We start from the raw sequence: 15,295 nt of genomic DNA on the forward strand, positions 1-15,295 counted from the left end.
TCTATAACTATTTCCACAACTATTGGGTTGCACTTGTTAGGTTTCACAGCTGCTTTGTTTTGGAAAGGGGCTCTTGTGAAGACTGGCATCATGAATACCAGATTGTTTTCAGTACTGAAAAAACAGCCCACCTCTATTGATAATTATTCCATTGGTAACTGTAATTGCATGCCTTATTCTTTTTTTCCATTCTTTAAACCAAGTGCAGGGTTGGAAGTAGGTAATACTGTATTCAGTGTATATCAATGTATTTTAATTTTAACTCCAACAATTTTAATTCAGTTTTTTAATCCCACAATCAGTGCTTGATTGCAATTTGAGCCAAACCCACACATGAACAATGTATTAAATGTCATCAGCAACATATTGTCAGTTAGAGCTGATTAGGAGGCATGCTTTTCCATGTCGGAGGAAGAGAGGCGGCTTTAATGTGTGAATGTCTCATTTGTACACGCCACATTTCTGTTCGGAAATTACAGCAACAACTCACTGATTGCTCATGGCACCTCGGTCCCACCTCATCTGTTTCTATATGTATCAGCTTTCAATCCCACCCTTCGGTATAATTCTCATCCTACCCTTCTAAACATTTTGTGGCCCCAATCTAATTATATACAATACGTTCATCATCTAATCATCTAATATCATTTAACAATAGCACAATAGAATCTCTCCCTCAGAGAAATTGCATAACAAAGATCTCTTCCATGTCACATATTTAAAAATACAAAAGCATTTATTTGATTTAATTATGTTACAATTATATTGTGTATCGTGCGTATAAGAAAGTGGTACCGCATCAGGTTAGAAGATTGTCACCAAATATATTGGCAATGGGCTCTATTTATCATCTTCCTTTAGCTATAAGAATATTAATTGAGTGTCTTATCAGGACAAGATCTGTGGAAAAAAAAAACAGACACACGCAGAGAGCGCTAGGAGTTCTCTTTAAAATGTGCGCCAGTTACATTGTGTGACACTGCAAGTCTCTGAAATCCTGCCATTTCCTCTGGCATCACTTGAAGGTCGTCTGAAGGGCGTCTGAATCAGAGGGCTCACGTTTGCTCTCGCTCATTAATGCTTCCTGAACCAAAGCAAAATCTATATTAGTTAGCGAGTTAAAGGTGGGTTAGTAGTACAAGGGACAAGAAGCATGGACAATTGGCAGCAGAATTTGTAATTTCTTTTAATGAATAAAATAATAATTAGTACTCTAGAGAACTACTATAAAATTAATTATCAGTTATATTGTATTTGAGTTGTTATATTATAGTGTCATCTACAATTATGGGAGGGCATTATTATTATCGTTATTACATTAATGTGCTAGATTATCATATATCAAAAACATTATTCAATGTTCATTTGAATGATGTAAATAAGAATAATTTTGAATATGTTCTTTTTAAAGAACATTCATACAGGGTAAAAACCCATAAAAAAATCTTTAGCCTATATAAATGTTATAATGTACATAGTATATGTATTTATATGCTATAATGCATATGTATGTAGCCATGTATAATTGTATACTGACCATAGTTGCTTAGGTTTGGCTGTCTGGTATCTTAAATGCACTGCTCCAGACATGACAAGATATTGGCAAGACAAGATAACAAGACATAGGTATGATAAAAAATCAAAGAGTCCTTTTGTTCCTGCATTATTGGACTGCGGAATGGCAAACAAAAGCTCTGTCGGTATATGTCCACATTTCATGATCCGCCATGACTTGAGAGCAGACAGCACTTACAAGCAAATTGTTTCTTCTATCCTGAAAGGCAGACACAATCCCAAACATCTAGGTGGATGCAGAAGAACACTCGAGATGAAGAGATTTCCCAGGATAACCAAAACATATTTGTTGAAAAAAACAGACAAGTAGTGTCTGTTGGTGAGGACAGGAAATGGGAATCCCTGATACGGTCTCCCTGGCAACAGTCTGGATGAGGGAAATCCTAGACAGGAAGAATGTCTCCATAGTAACAGACTTTAGGTTAGGGAGGGGCTGTGTAATGGAGCCGGGAAACTCTCCATGGCAACAGAGCCAGAGTGTGAAACTGGAATGATTCAAGATTCCTGAGAATGTTCAAAGATATAATCTTAAAAAAATTTGAAACAAAAAAATCTATTACATAAGGTATTATATACCGCAGGTATTGCATTTAATATTGCGCACTGTAATACAATGTGATTTACCATTAAATGGTTATCATCTCCTTAGCAGCAGATGATGAATTAAGATAGAAGTACAATAAGATGTATAACCTTTAAAGCTTAGTCCAGACACACACACACACTGTGGTCTGAAAGAAAGTTCATTAGTATAATGTGACAGTGCTAATCTGATATTGAGTCCTGAAAGGTTGATCACAGCATGTGGCACTAAATGCAATCTGCCTAGTGAAGGAAAAGAAAGCCAGAAGTTGCTCTCTAATTTATGTGAGGGATGTTCTTGTACATCTGAAAGTGGGTCACTGCCATCTGGTGTGTGTAATAGTATGAGTGCGTACAGTCAGTGTTTGGGTAATGTCAAATACTTTTTTCAAGAAATGGGATTCCCTAACCTACTTAATCAATAAAAATAATAAAAAAAAAAGATAAGATAAGGAGAACATCTTCTGAATCCTAAATCTTGCTGTGTTATCTTAGAAAAGTACATCAATAGGAGATTAACATAATATTTTAAACATTGGCAGCCATGTCCAGTGACCATCAGATGACCATACAGAGATAATGTAGTAATTATACATTAATGTCAAAAAGGCAAGTTAGAGAATTAAGTATAAGGCAAGTAAAGTGTTAATGCAAATAATGAGGGCATGATTTTTACAAAATTGCTTTTGCAAAATTCTAAATGTATTACTTTCTAGAGGTCAACCGATATGGGTTTTTCTCTGGCTGATACTGATTTTTAGAGATCATAGCAGCCTACGGCCGATTGTCAGGTCACCAGTCATGCCTCCCTCCAATGCTCACACTCTCACTCAGCCCCTTCCTCCTACTAATTACCTACACCTGTCCTCCATTTACCTGTCCCCTTTATAAGGTCCCTATTCCCCTTCACTCACAGTCCGAACTATCAGTTATGACCATAGACCACCTGGACTTCCCTGTGCTTCCATGCTTCCATGCTCCTGTCTACGCTTCTGAAGGAGCACTCAGTTAATTGTACCATCTGCTCCAGTCACCCCTCGTGTGTATGTTTAGACAATAAAATACATTCTGTGTTACTCCCGGTTTCTGACGCTTGGTCTATCCTGACAAAAGTTCGGACCTTAAAAAATTTACCTCGATGGAGGTACTCATTGCCGATCTCCGGGAGGCGTTCACACCGGCTCCAGCTCACGGTAGCGCGGCTGCCCGCCCGCCTCCTGCAGCCCAATGGGATTTTTGGCCTTCCTTCTCTGGTGAAGCGACCGAGTGCAGCGGCTTCCTTCAACAAGCCGGTCTCTATGCCGAGATGAAAACTGCCAGATTCCCCACCAAATGCTCCAAGGTGACTTTCCTCATCTCGCTACTAACCGGGAAGGCTCTGTAATGGGCGAGCGCGATGCGAAACGCCAATCGGGACATCATCGGTGCATACTCCGTTTTCACCAGGCACTTCGCTGAGGTGTTTGGTGTTGCAACAGCCGACCACCACTATAAACTCCACCAATCTGTGAAAGCCCCGGACTTGATTGCAGAGTACCTTATGCACAGGCTTTCCTGATTTTCGCCAGGAGCCCGGGTTCCAGTTTGGCTGTCCCTACAGCCTACCAAATACCCAGCCTTCAAGCCCCACTGAGTACACCGCCCAGTCTCCCAGCCCCACTGGGCGCTGGGGATGCTGCTCAATTCTTGAGTTCCTTTGGGGGTGTTGCTCCACCTCCGAGCACCAACGAGGCAGTCGATCCTCCCCCAGGCACCGAGGAGGCTGTTGCCCTGCCCCAAAGCACCAACAAGGGCGTCGCACCGATGCCGGGCACCGGCGAGGGTGTTGCAACACCGACAGGCACCGCCAAGGGTGTTGCACCGCCGCAGGGCACCGACAAGGGCGTTCGCAGTGGTAGTACACAGCAAGTTCCGCGGTGTGCGCCGCTGGCAGCTAACCTTGCTCATGCCCCAGATTTTACATGCCTGTCCAAGACTTAACTCCTCCAGACCTCCTCCACCCACCCTGGATGGCTTGCGAGGCCTTTCTCAAAGTGCCCTGGCCCACCTGGCGAAGGTGGGATTGGGGCATCAGGAGCCACCCCTGGTGGAGGGGGCAATGTCAGGGAGCCACCAGTCACGCCTTCCTCCATTGCTTACACTCTTCCTCCTAGAAATCACCTACACCTGCCCTCCTCTTACTAATCACCTATACCTGTTCTCCATTTACCTGTCCCCTTTTATTAGGTCCCTATTCTTCTTCACTCACAGGCCAACCTACCAGTTATGACCATAGACCACATGGACATCTTACCTCTTTTGTTGCCTGTGCTTCCATTCTTAATGCTCCTGGCTACGCTTCTAAGAGAGCATTTAGTTAAGCGTACCATCTGCTCCAGTCACCTCTATCGTGTGTGTATGTTTAGACAATAAAAGACATTCTGTGTTACTCCCGGTTTCTGACGCTTGGTCTATCCGTGACACCGATATTTGACGTAGATTTTTTTTTGGGCCGACCCCCCCAATCTCAGAAAATCAAATAGTTATTAAATAAGACTTGATACAGACAATTGCTTACATTAAACATTTATTGAACAACACAAGCCAATCCCCAATCAGTGCACTTGTTACCAGGTTTTGGTCTCTGTGCCTATCTGTAAACTACAGCTACACCTAAACTACAGCTGGTTGAAGAATCACTATCATTACAGTTTCAAAAACCTATCCTTATTCTCTTTCCAAATATTATTCTCATTCTCTCTCCAAAAGCAGCTTCATATTTAACCAATGAAATATATAAGGCTAGATTAAAAAAGAATGATAAGAACTTAAAGCCCTGGGACACAATAAAAGCTGACAGTCTGCCATTGTGGAATGTCAAGTGGTTTTTTTTGTGTCGGTCTGATTTATTTTTTCCGCACCATTGCCTTTGGTCAGACGGCATTAGCTGTTTTTCTGCGATTCTGCATGTTGAGCATCTCATATTAGCTATTTAGCTTATCCAATTAGCAAACAAAAATAGAACACACATGTCATTCTTGTTCATGTCTTTGCACCTTAGTATACATGACTGAAGATAACTACATGAATCAGTTGTACAGTTGTGACTCTTCCTGTTTCTTATTTTGGATGTGAAATCCAAATACCCCTACCATACCATGCAAGCACAGAACATACACGTGCGGTTTGGTGTGTCAAATGCGACTGCCTAATAATTTGCAGCACAATCGGCCAATGCAAATAAATTAAAAAATGGCAAAAATCGGTTGACCTCTATAATTTTCTTTGATTTCATATTAAATTATATTACATTTGACAAGCAATGAGATGTGTTTCTTAAGTACTTCATTAAAAAAAGTTATACACCTTGGACACATCTGCTACCTTAAACATACAGACTAATCAATACTTTTTCTTCTGGAAAAGACAGTAATTGTAGAAGAAATTATTATTTCAAATGCATTTCATACACAGACAATATTTAATTAATTGGAAAAACAGTAGCTCAAAGCATTAGCCCACTTTTTGCAGCATCTGACTTTTACTAGAAAAGCAATTGTTTTAGTCAGAGGAAAGGAGAATCTTTTTGTTTATTGTTTTTTGGCAACAGTGGAAAATACATTCAGGAAAAATTTAACCAATATATAATATATTTATGTTGGATCATGTGGGTCCATTGAGTAGGTCTGCAACGAATGATAATTTTGATAATTGATTAATCAGGTGATTTTCAAAAAAATATTATTTATTTATTGTCTCAATTAATCTTATAGAGAAATATTGGATGTTTTGCTTATTATAACTATATAAAATGCTAATTTAGTTTATTTATGTATAAAAGTGTACTTAAAAATGCAAAAGCCACTTAGTGAATTTAATAAAAGTGAATCTTTAATTTAGACATTTTAAAGCTCTGCCTGTTGAGGAGTACATGGAGATTTCTGCATTTGAGTATGCATGGTAAAACAATTTGTGTAAATCAACATTTTTTAGAAATTTTCCCACTGTGGGAAGAATAAAGTTATATCTTATCTTAACTGGTATTGTATTTCACAGATGGAAAGTTGACAACCATGCTTAAAAAAAATCTATATAAAATATTTTTTTAAATTGAAAATTTTTGTTTAAATAAATACTAAATAACCAAACATTTTGTTCAGTTGTGAAGATATAAACACCTACAACATATAGTTAATAACATTTTGTATGATATTTAAATGATATATGCATAAAGTATATATACAAACATTGAAAACAAGCATTTGAATGCAGTAAAGTCGCTGTAAATCACGTTTGAAAACAGATAAGTTACTGTTGTAATAGACAAATACAATAAAAATAGAATGGAATGGAGAAATTCAGCAAACTAACAGGCTTGATAAAAAAAGAAATAAATATGCATTGGTGTACAAATGCGTAATCATTTGCATTTCTTCGCAGCGTTTTAGTTGAATCCATTATAATGTTACGAGCGAATTCACTGTGCAACCTGATGCTTGCGATTCAAGCCAGAACAGATCCAGTGTAAATTTCCCAAAGTTTACAAACAGTTTACAGTTTACAATAGCACTCATTATTAAACTACTATTTTCACATGATAGGAATTCGACAGTTTTGCCTTTACTGTGACCAGTGTGTTTTATTTCACGTGCTCGTGCATCCTGTGGTACTTCCGTCCAAAACAAGCTCTTTGCATATCTTGCAGGTTTCACAGGCTTACAGCATTTAAATATAAACTGTTCCCATGCCTTGTATAACTTGAGGGGCACAATTTTTCCTGCTACCAATTGACCCTGTATTTTTTCCTGCTGCCTTTATGAATATGATTTTTTTTATCTGTATAGCACTGTAACAATGGAACCTAGCCATTAGGGTTGCACAAGCCAGTGCCAGTGCACTCTTAGTGCCGGTCCCAAGCCTGGATAAATGGGGAGGGTTGTGTTAGGAAGGGCATCCAGCGTAAAACATGTGCCAAATCAAATATGCGGATCACAAATCAGAAATTTATATTGGATTGGTCAAGGCTTGGGTTACCAATGACCACCACAGGTATTGTAAGCCAACAGGGTACTGGTAGAAATTGGGCTACTGTTGGCCCGAAAGGAGGAGAAGGAGAGAAGGAAGACGTCTACAGAGACAGCAGGAAATGAGAAGTGTAGGAGAGTGGAGGTTCGAGTTGGTACATAAAATGTTGGTACTATGACTGGTAAAGGGAGAGAGGTAGCTGATATTATGGAGAGGAGAAAGGTAGATATGTTGTGTGTTCAGGAGACCAAGTGGAAAGGGACTAAGGCCAGGAACATTGGAGGGGGGTTTAAACTGTTCTTTCATGATGTGGATAGATCTCTTTCCATCCACATGGTGTAGGGTGAACCTGAAGGAAGAGTACAGTAAGAGTGTAGTGGAGGTGAAGAGAGTTTCTGATAGGGTGATGAATGTAAAGTTGAAGGGGTGATGATAAATGTAATTAGTGCCTATGTGCCACAAGTGGGTTGTCAGAGGGAGGAGAAGTAAAAATTCTGGACTGAGTTAGATGAAGTGGTAGAAGGTGTACCTAGGAGTGATTGGGGCAGACTTTAACGGGCATATAGGTGAAGGGAACAGGGGTGATAAGGAGGTGATGGTAGGTATGGCCTCAAGGAGAGGAATGTGGAAGGGCAGATGGTGGTAGATTTTGCTAAAAGGATGGAAATGGCAGTGGTGAACACATATGTTAAGAAGAAGGAGGATCATAGGGTGATGTATAAGAGTGGAGGAAGGTGCACACAGGTGGACTATGTTCTATGTAGGAGATGCAACCTGAAGGAGATTGGAGACTGTAAGGTGTTTGCAGGGGGCAGTGTAGCTAGACAGCATCAGATGGTGGTCTGTAGGATGGTTTTGGAGGTGAAGAAGAGGAGGAGAGTGAGGACTGAAAGTAGGATAAGATGGTGTACACTGAAGAAGGAAGACGGTAGTGTAAAGTTCAGGGAAGAGGTCAGTCAGGGGCTCAGTGGTGGTGAAGAGGTGCTGGTTGATTGGACAACTACTGCAGAAGTGATAAGGGAGACAGCTAGAAAGGTAATTGGTGTGACATCTGGAAATGAGAAATAAGGAAGTGCAGGAGAGCATAAGGAGAAAGAGATTGGCCAAACAGAAATGGGATCGACAGAGTGATGAGAAAAGTAGGCAGGAGTACAAGGAAATGATGCAGCAGGTGAAGAGGGATGTGGCGAAAGCAAAGGAAAGGACATATGAGAAGCTGTGTGTGAAGTTAAACACTAAGGAAGGAGAAAAGGATCTATACCGATTGGCCAGGCAGAGAGACCGAGCTGGGAAGGATGTGCTGCAAGTTAGAGCAATAAAGGATGGTGATGGAAATGTGTTGACTAGTGAGGAGAGTGTGTTGAGAAGATGGAGGAAGTATTTTTGCACCCTTTTTGAGCCCTTTTCTGTTTGCAGTGCTGATGGACAAGTTGACGGACGAGATCAGACAGGAGTCTCCGTGAACTATAATGTTTGTGGATGATTTGTGGTGAGAGTAGGGAGCAGGTTGAGAAGAGCTTGGAGATATGCCCTGGAGAGAAGGGGACTGAAAGTCAGTAGGAGTAAGACAGAGTACATGTGTGTGAATGAGAGGGAGGGCAGTGGAGTGGTTTGGTTACAGGGAGAAGAGGTGGAGAAGGTGGAGGAGTTCAGGTACCTGGGGTCAACAGTGCAAAGTAATGGAGAATATGTTAGAGTGAAGAAAATTGTGCAGGCAGGGTGGAGTGGGTGGAGAAGAGTGGCAGGAGTATCTGCAAGAGTGAAAGTAAAAGTAGTAAAAAAAAGTTATTTTAGTAAAAGTATTTTTAAAAAGTAGTAAAAGACAGGAGGTGGACCTGGAGGTAGCAGGGCTTAAGATGTCAAGGTTTGTCATTGTCATTGGGAGTAACGAGGATGGACAGTATTAGAAATTAGTTTATTAGAGGGACAGCGCATGTAGGATGTTTTGGAGACAACATGAGGGAGGCGAGATTAAGATGGTTTGGACATGTGCAGATGAGGGACATGGGTTATATCGGTAGGAGACTGCTGAGGATGGAGCCGCCAGGGAGAAGGAAAAGAGAAAGGCCAAGGAGTAGGTTTATGGATGTGGTGAGTGGACATGCAGGTAGTTGGTTTAAAAGATGCAGATGTAGAGGACAGGCGGGTATGAAGACGGATAATCCGCTGTGGCGACCCTTAATGATAGAAGCCGAAAGAAGAAGAAGATAGCACTTTAACATTAGACATTGTCCCAAAGCAGCTTTACAAAACAAAATACATTATGAATATTCATTTTATCATCATAAACATAGTCCCAATAAGATTATCCCAAATGAGTTAGCTAGTGGCAGCAATGACAATGATGTCCTTATCTGAGTGACACCAAATGTCCGTTCATTATCGTTCCATCATTGTTGAGTTATAAACTGTTCACTGATGGGACACTTGAATGCAAAACTCGTCTTGGCAATTGTAGCCCTAAGCCATTGTAGCAGACTGTTTATATTAATTACAGTCCAAATCCATCTTCATGGTCCTTGAGATTCAGTCTGTCTTTTTCCTGGTGTTCCAACACCATATATCAAAATGGAAACTAAATGGCAACAGGATCACAAAATAAAAGCATCTAAATTTACATCTTATTAATTTACAGTCAAAAATGTTGCTATTGTTATAAAATGTTATTTAATGTCTATACTAAGTTTTAGATTAGATTAGATTAGATTAGATTAGATTAGATTCAACTTTATTGTCATTACACATGTACAAGTACAAGGCAACAAAATGCAGTTTGTGTCTAACCAGAGTGCAATAACAGCAAGTGCAGGATATATAGTTTTTACATGATTTACATAGTTAAATAAAATATAGACTATAAACAGTAATTTAAAGATGTATATGTACTATAAATGTAGTATACAGATGAATATATATGTACTAAGAATATAATATACAGATTAATATATATATAAGTACTATGAATATAATTACAGATGAATATATATATGTATTGTGAACATGATATACAGATATCATAACCCTAGATTACTATACACAGAGATTGAGGGTGCCAATAATTCTAGAGTTACAAAACCTATTTAAGGTTAAAACCTTCAATATATATATATATATATATATATATATATATATATATATATATATATATATATATGCCATACTGATGTGGCTTTGGCAGTGGGATTATGTTGTACTTTTTCTATTAATATACAGTATATATATATATATATATATATATATATATATATATATATATATATAAATATATATATATATATATATATATATATATATATATATATATATATATATATATATATATATATATATAATGCATATAAATGCATTATACAGGTGCCATACTGATGTGGCTTTGGCAGTGGGATTATGTTGTACTTTTTCTATTAATATACAGTATATATATACAACATAATCCCACTGCCAAAGCCACATCAGTATGGCACCCTGTATAATGCATTTATATGTATATGACTTTATGACCATAATGTCTCCCATCTATAAATTGCAATTGAGAGATACAATAATAAATATTGTAATAGATGATAGCTGATGTAAAATGCATGTCAAGTTGAATACACACAGGAGGTCTGACTGATATCTGTCTCTGTAATGTGATATTTATTTTGAATAAAGCACTCACAGGGGATCGATCCTGCATCATTGCTCTTAATCTTCTGATATTTGACACCGTGTGGTGTGATATTTATCTTCTTCTGTTTTCTCCTTTTTTGTCTCTCTTTCTCCGTGTCTCAGATCCCCAGCTAAAGGGCATTGTGACCAGGTTATATTGCAGGCAAGGTTACTACTTGCAGATGAGCCCAGATGGATGTTTGGATGGGACCAAAGATGACAGCACTAATTCCTGTGAGTTTACATTATATGTATCTGCACTGCACTTTTTCTCTATAAAAGATGGTTGGATAGGCCGTCATATAACTGTAGAATAAATGTTCATATAGATCTACAGCCCATTCAGCCACAAGAGCATTAGTGAGGTTATACATTGATGTTAAATGAGAATGCTTGGTGTGTACTTAGCATTCCAGTTCATCCCAAAGGTGTTCAGTGGGGTTGAGGTCAAGGGTTCTTTCAGTCTCAGTTCCCCTTCAGGAACATGAGCTTTGTCAAAAACGCACTGGGAATGCTTCTGCATTGTCTATCCTCTGAATCACGTGTGTAATCAGTCCAATGAAACGTCTGAAGACGGGCTTGCCCCCTTCTCCTTCCTCACCTGGCAGGTCCAGCACCCGATCGCAAGGTTCTAAAGCATGTCTTTCGGTGGTTTCTTTTCTTTGTGAGAGAGCTCCACCTCTCTACCTCTGAGGAGGATGGGGGGTATGGTCCAAAGCTGTTGCTAAACTGTAATGTAGTTGGACTGAGAAAATGTGGTTACGGGGCGATGCCCCAGGTTGAAAAGACGCTGACCAGCTATCTCTCCCCAGGTGCTGCGTTGCCTCTTACAACCCAGGCGCTGCCCAGCAAACCCCTTTCGAACTACCTTGCTGCTGGTGGGCCCTACCTCGGCCTCAGCAGGTCAAGCCGCAGGCTGTCTGCACACCATGGCTGTACTGCAGACCTATCAGGTCAACCTGCTATGGGAGCTAGATGTGGGAGACATCTTGAGCAGTCAGCAAGTCCGTGAGCTCTGCTGTGCTACGGACCTTGCCCTCAGGGCTACTAAAAAAAGACCGCTAGGGCCACCCTCGTCTCCATGGAGAAGCACATTCGGCTCACCCTGTTGGATCTCTGTTGGACAGGGATAGGGATATATATATATATATATATATATATATATATATATATATATATATATATATATATATATATATATATATATATGTGGCACTGGTCCCGCTGAGGCTTCGGTGCAGCCTCATTTTAAATTATATCGACAATTGTTCGATAGTCACTCAATCAGAGCAGCTGGCTGTCCAGCATCGAGATGTCATTCTTGCCCACATGTAGAAACTTGGGTTAAGGCTGAATGCTTAAAAGATTGTGCTTTCTCCATCACAGAGAACCACCTATTTAGGCGAAGTAAGAAATTCAACCCTCATGCGGGCACAGTTGTCCCCTGCTTGTGTCAAATCCATCCTCGCAGCATTCAAGAGAGTGAGGGAAGGCCAGTCACCCACTGTGAAGCAGATTTAAAGACTGCTCGGTCTGATGGCAGCAGCATCCAGTATGGCTCCACTTGGCCTCCTGCACATGAGATCTTTTCAGTGGTGGCTCAGGGCACGAGGTGCATCTTGATGCCACACTGCCTTCATCTCTACAGTGCTTCCTTCACTTTTCAGAAGCTAGCGCCGATTTCACTCCATTGCTTTAATGGCTTCCTGGTCATGAAGTCACCCCGCCAGTGACGCCATGCTTTTCATTAGACTGATTACACACGTGATTCGGAGCATGGACAATGCAGAAGCGTTCCCAAAGCGTTTTTTATGCAGCGTCTCATTTCCACATTCTTCATGACTAAAGACATTAACATTGGAGCCTCAAATGATTGTCTTACATTTACATAGATTTTTGTTACCTAGGTATTGTGCACAATTACCACTCAGGTTCAAATTAATCATTATGGGTGAAACAGTACACAAAATTCATGGTTTGGTACATACCTCGTTTTTTAAGTCAAATTTCGGGTTTAGTTTCTGTATGTTAGAGGGAAGAAATGCAAAATTGCTTTACATTTTTTATTAAAGTAGTTTATTATTAATATTTGTGATCAACATTAAAATTGTTCTTAAAACAATTTTAAATAAATTGCCTGCTTGGTTAAATAATATATAAAATACTATTTTATATAAATAGAATACATCAAATAATGGAATACACCTTTTTATTATATTATTTAAAATGTGTAATTAATTAAATTCGGCACAAATAAAATTGATTAAATAAAATTAAATACATGGTAAAAATGTAATAAAATAGTTAACATTTATTAGACCCTTTTTGGGTAATACAGATGTGTATGTAAGTGTGTATGTTATACATTTCAATATTTAATATTCTAAAGATTTTATCTACTTAACTGTTGCACTTATTTCAGCATACTTTATCAATTGTCTTCATTCCTTTCCATCCTTCATTCATTCACTTTTTTTATATGCAAAATTGTCAGAAATTTCTCCTTTTAAAAGAAATTCTAGAAGCTGGACATAAAACGCTAAAGAATCAATAGTGCTAGCATTAGTCGCAAACCAGGAAGTGGCTAGCAGCTAATGCTATGGATTTAAGATTCAAGATATAAATTTTATTTTAAAACTTTTTATATCACTGCAGGTTATGTCCTGCTTATAACTGTGTACCTGCTTATCACACAGTGTCACTATACAATAACTGCTATACACAAATCCATTCAGTTCTGTTTAATTAAATCAAATCCATCCCTTTCTATGAATTATCCCTTTCTGTCTAATTCATATATATAATGTGGTAGTGCAAATGACAAGGGCATGATATTTGTTCATCTAAATAATGGATGCAGGATCTTACTGTGATAAACACATTAGTTACATCATTTCTTTCAATTGTATATATTTCCGTCTATTTTAGATTATATTATGTTTAGCAAGCAATTTGTTGTGTTTTTCATAAGTGCTTAATCATACACACTACTGGAAAGTGCTTTATTATTACATTGAAGTTTTACACCTTGGTTGTAATTTCCAGTTACAATGGGCATCCATAAAATCAGCCCCCTCTGAATCTGGAACTTTCCTTCCATAATTATGCAGTGTTTAAAATGACTTGATTATGCCATAAATGTCTGTTATACAACATTGAACAGCATGCTGATACAGGTAACAAAAACATATTTTGCATTTCTCTATTGCTGATCTCTTCAGCAATGTTCAACCTCATCCCAGTGGGCCTTCGAATTGTTGCTATCCAGTCTGTGAAGACAGGATTATACATTGCTATGAATGCAGAGGGCCATCTGTACACATCGGTGAGTAAAGCATTTTCTTTGCATTATTGCTCAGTGCTTTACGACGTTCAATTTCTCTAGAGCTAAAAACTGCTGTTTATTGTGCACTGCTTTTTACAGGAATTTAAAATAAAATTTCTAGATAAATGGTAGGATATACAGGCCACTGAGGAACAATAATAAAAATAACTAATAATTATTGCAATAGCATAAACCTATCCTGTTTATTTCACAAGTACACACACACACACACACACACACACACAGATCAAAGCACATAATCTCTGCTGTAATATTTAACAAGGTTGGAAACCCACCTCCATGCAAAACATTTCAAGCTTCTTTTCAGTCTTATGTTCTAACATGTGGACATCCATCTTTAAATCAGACCTCAGGTTTTTAATATGGCTTTGAGTCATGGGTGTTTGTGTTACATGTTTTTTTTTATGGATTTGGTTATATGTAATTATTTTGCTTTAAGGATCCATTTACCATGTTTTAACATCTTGACTAAATATTCAAGTACAACATACTATTTGTAATGTCAGTTGTGCCTCCATCAGTTATTGGACTTGTTTGAGTGGACATTGTTTGAAGTTGTATTCTTTATTTAAAAGGACAACAGCAGAGCCTATGGAAATATATATTTCATTATTCTTTAGAGCAGTCAACAATTTTGATACAAATGTTTTGAGAGAAAATACTATTTAAATATTGAATACTACAAATTAGGGCTAAAACGATTCCTCAAGTAACTCAAGTCGAATTCAAAAAAGCATCGTGGCAAATTCATTTAGTTAATTTAAATACACACCGAGCATTGTGTTTCCCCACGGATTATTGTTACAGATGCACCACACGCTAAACTCTGGAGAAAAAAATGGACAAATGGGGAGAAAAACGTATAGGGGTGAATAGATTCATATGAAAGCTCGCTTCTGCCACATAAAAAAAAAAGTTTGCTTAATTCCGACATTTTTTCTCAGTCGTTTCCGACATTTTTTTCTCGCAATTCCAACTTTATTTCTTACAATGCTTAATTTATTTCTCGCAATTCAAACCATATTTCTGGCTCACTGGCTTCTGAGTTTTTTTCTTGCAATTTGATGTTTGTTTGTTTTTTGCATCACCCCTCTGGAGAGACAGAAAGCTTTACATATTGAAAATTAAATAGGCTAC

The 15,295-nt window shown here is 38.4% G+C and overlaps 1 protein-coding gene across 2 annotated transcripts in view; it reads left to right on the top strand.

Annotated features, from left to right (window-relative positions):
* LOC124378031 (fibroblast growth factor 14-like) overlaps window positions 1-15,295 on the top strand; it is a 72,660-nt gene that overhangs the window by 37,150 nt on the left and 20,215 nt on the right. For both annotated transcript variants that reach the window (XM_046837495.1, XM_046837496.1), the window contains exons 2-3: window positions 10,936-11,046; window positions 14,034-14,137. In XM_046837495.1, the coding sequence (XP_046693451.1) occupies window positions 10,936-11,046; window positions 14,034-14,137 (215 nt within the window). The remainder of the gene's footprint in view (window positions 1-10,935; window positions 11,047-14,033; window positions 14,138-15,295) is intronic.

This window comes from Silurus meridionalis, chromosome 24 (genome assembly GCF_014805685.1).
Source record: "Silurus meridionalis isolate SWU-2019-XX chromosome 24, ASM1480568v1, whole genome shotgun sequence".
Lineage (NCBI taxonomy): Eukaryota > Metazoa > Chordata > Actinopteri > Siluriformes > Siluridae > Silurus > Silurus meridionalis.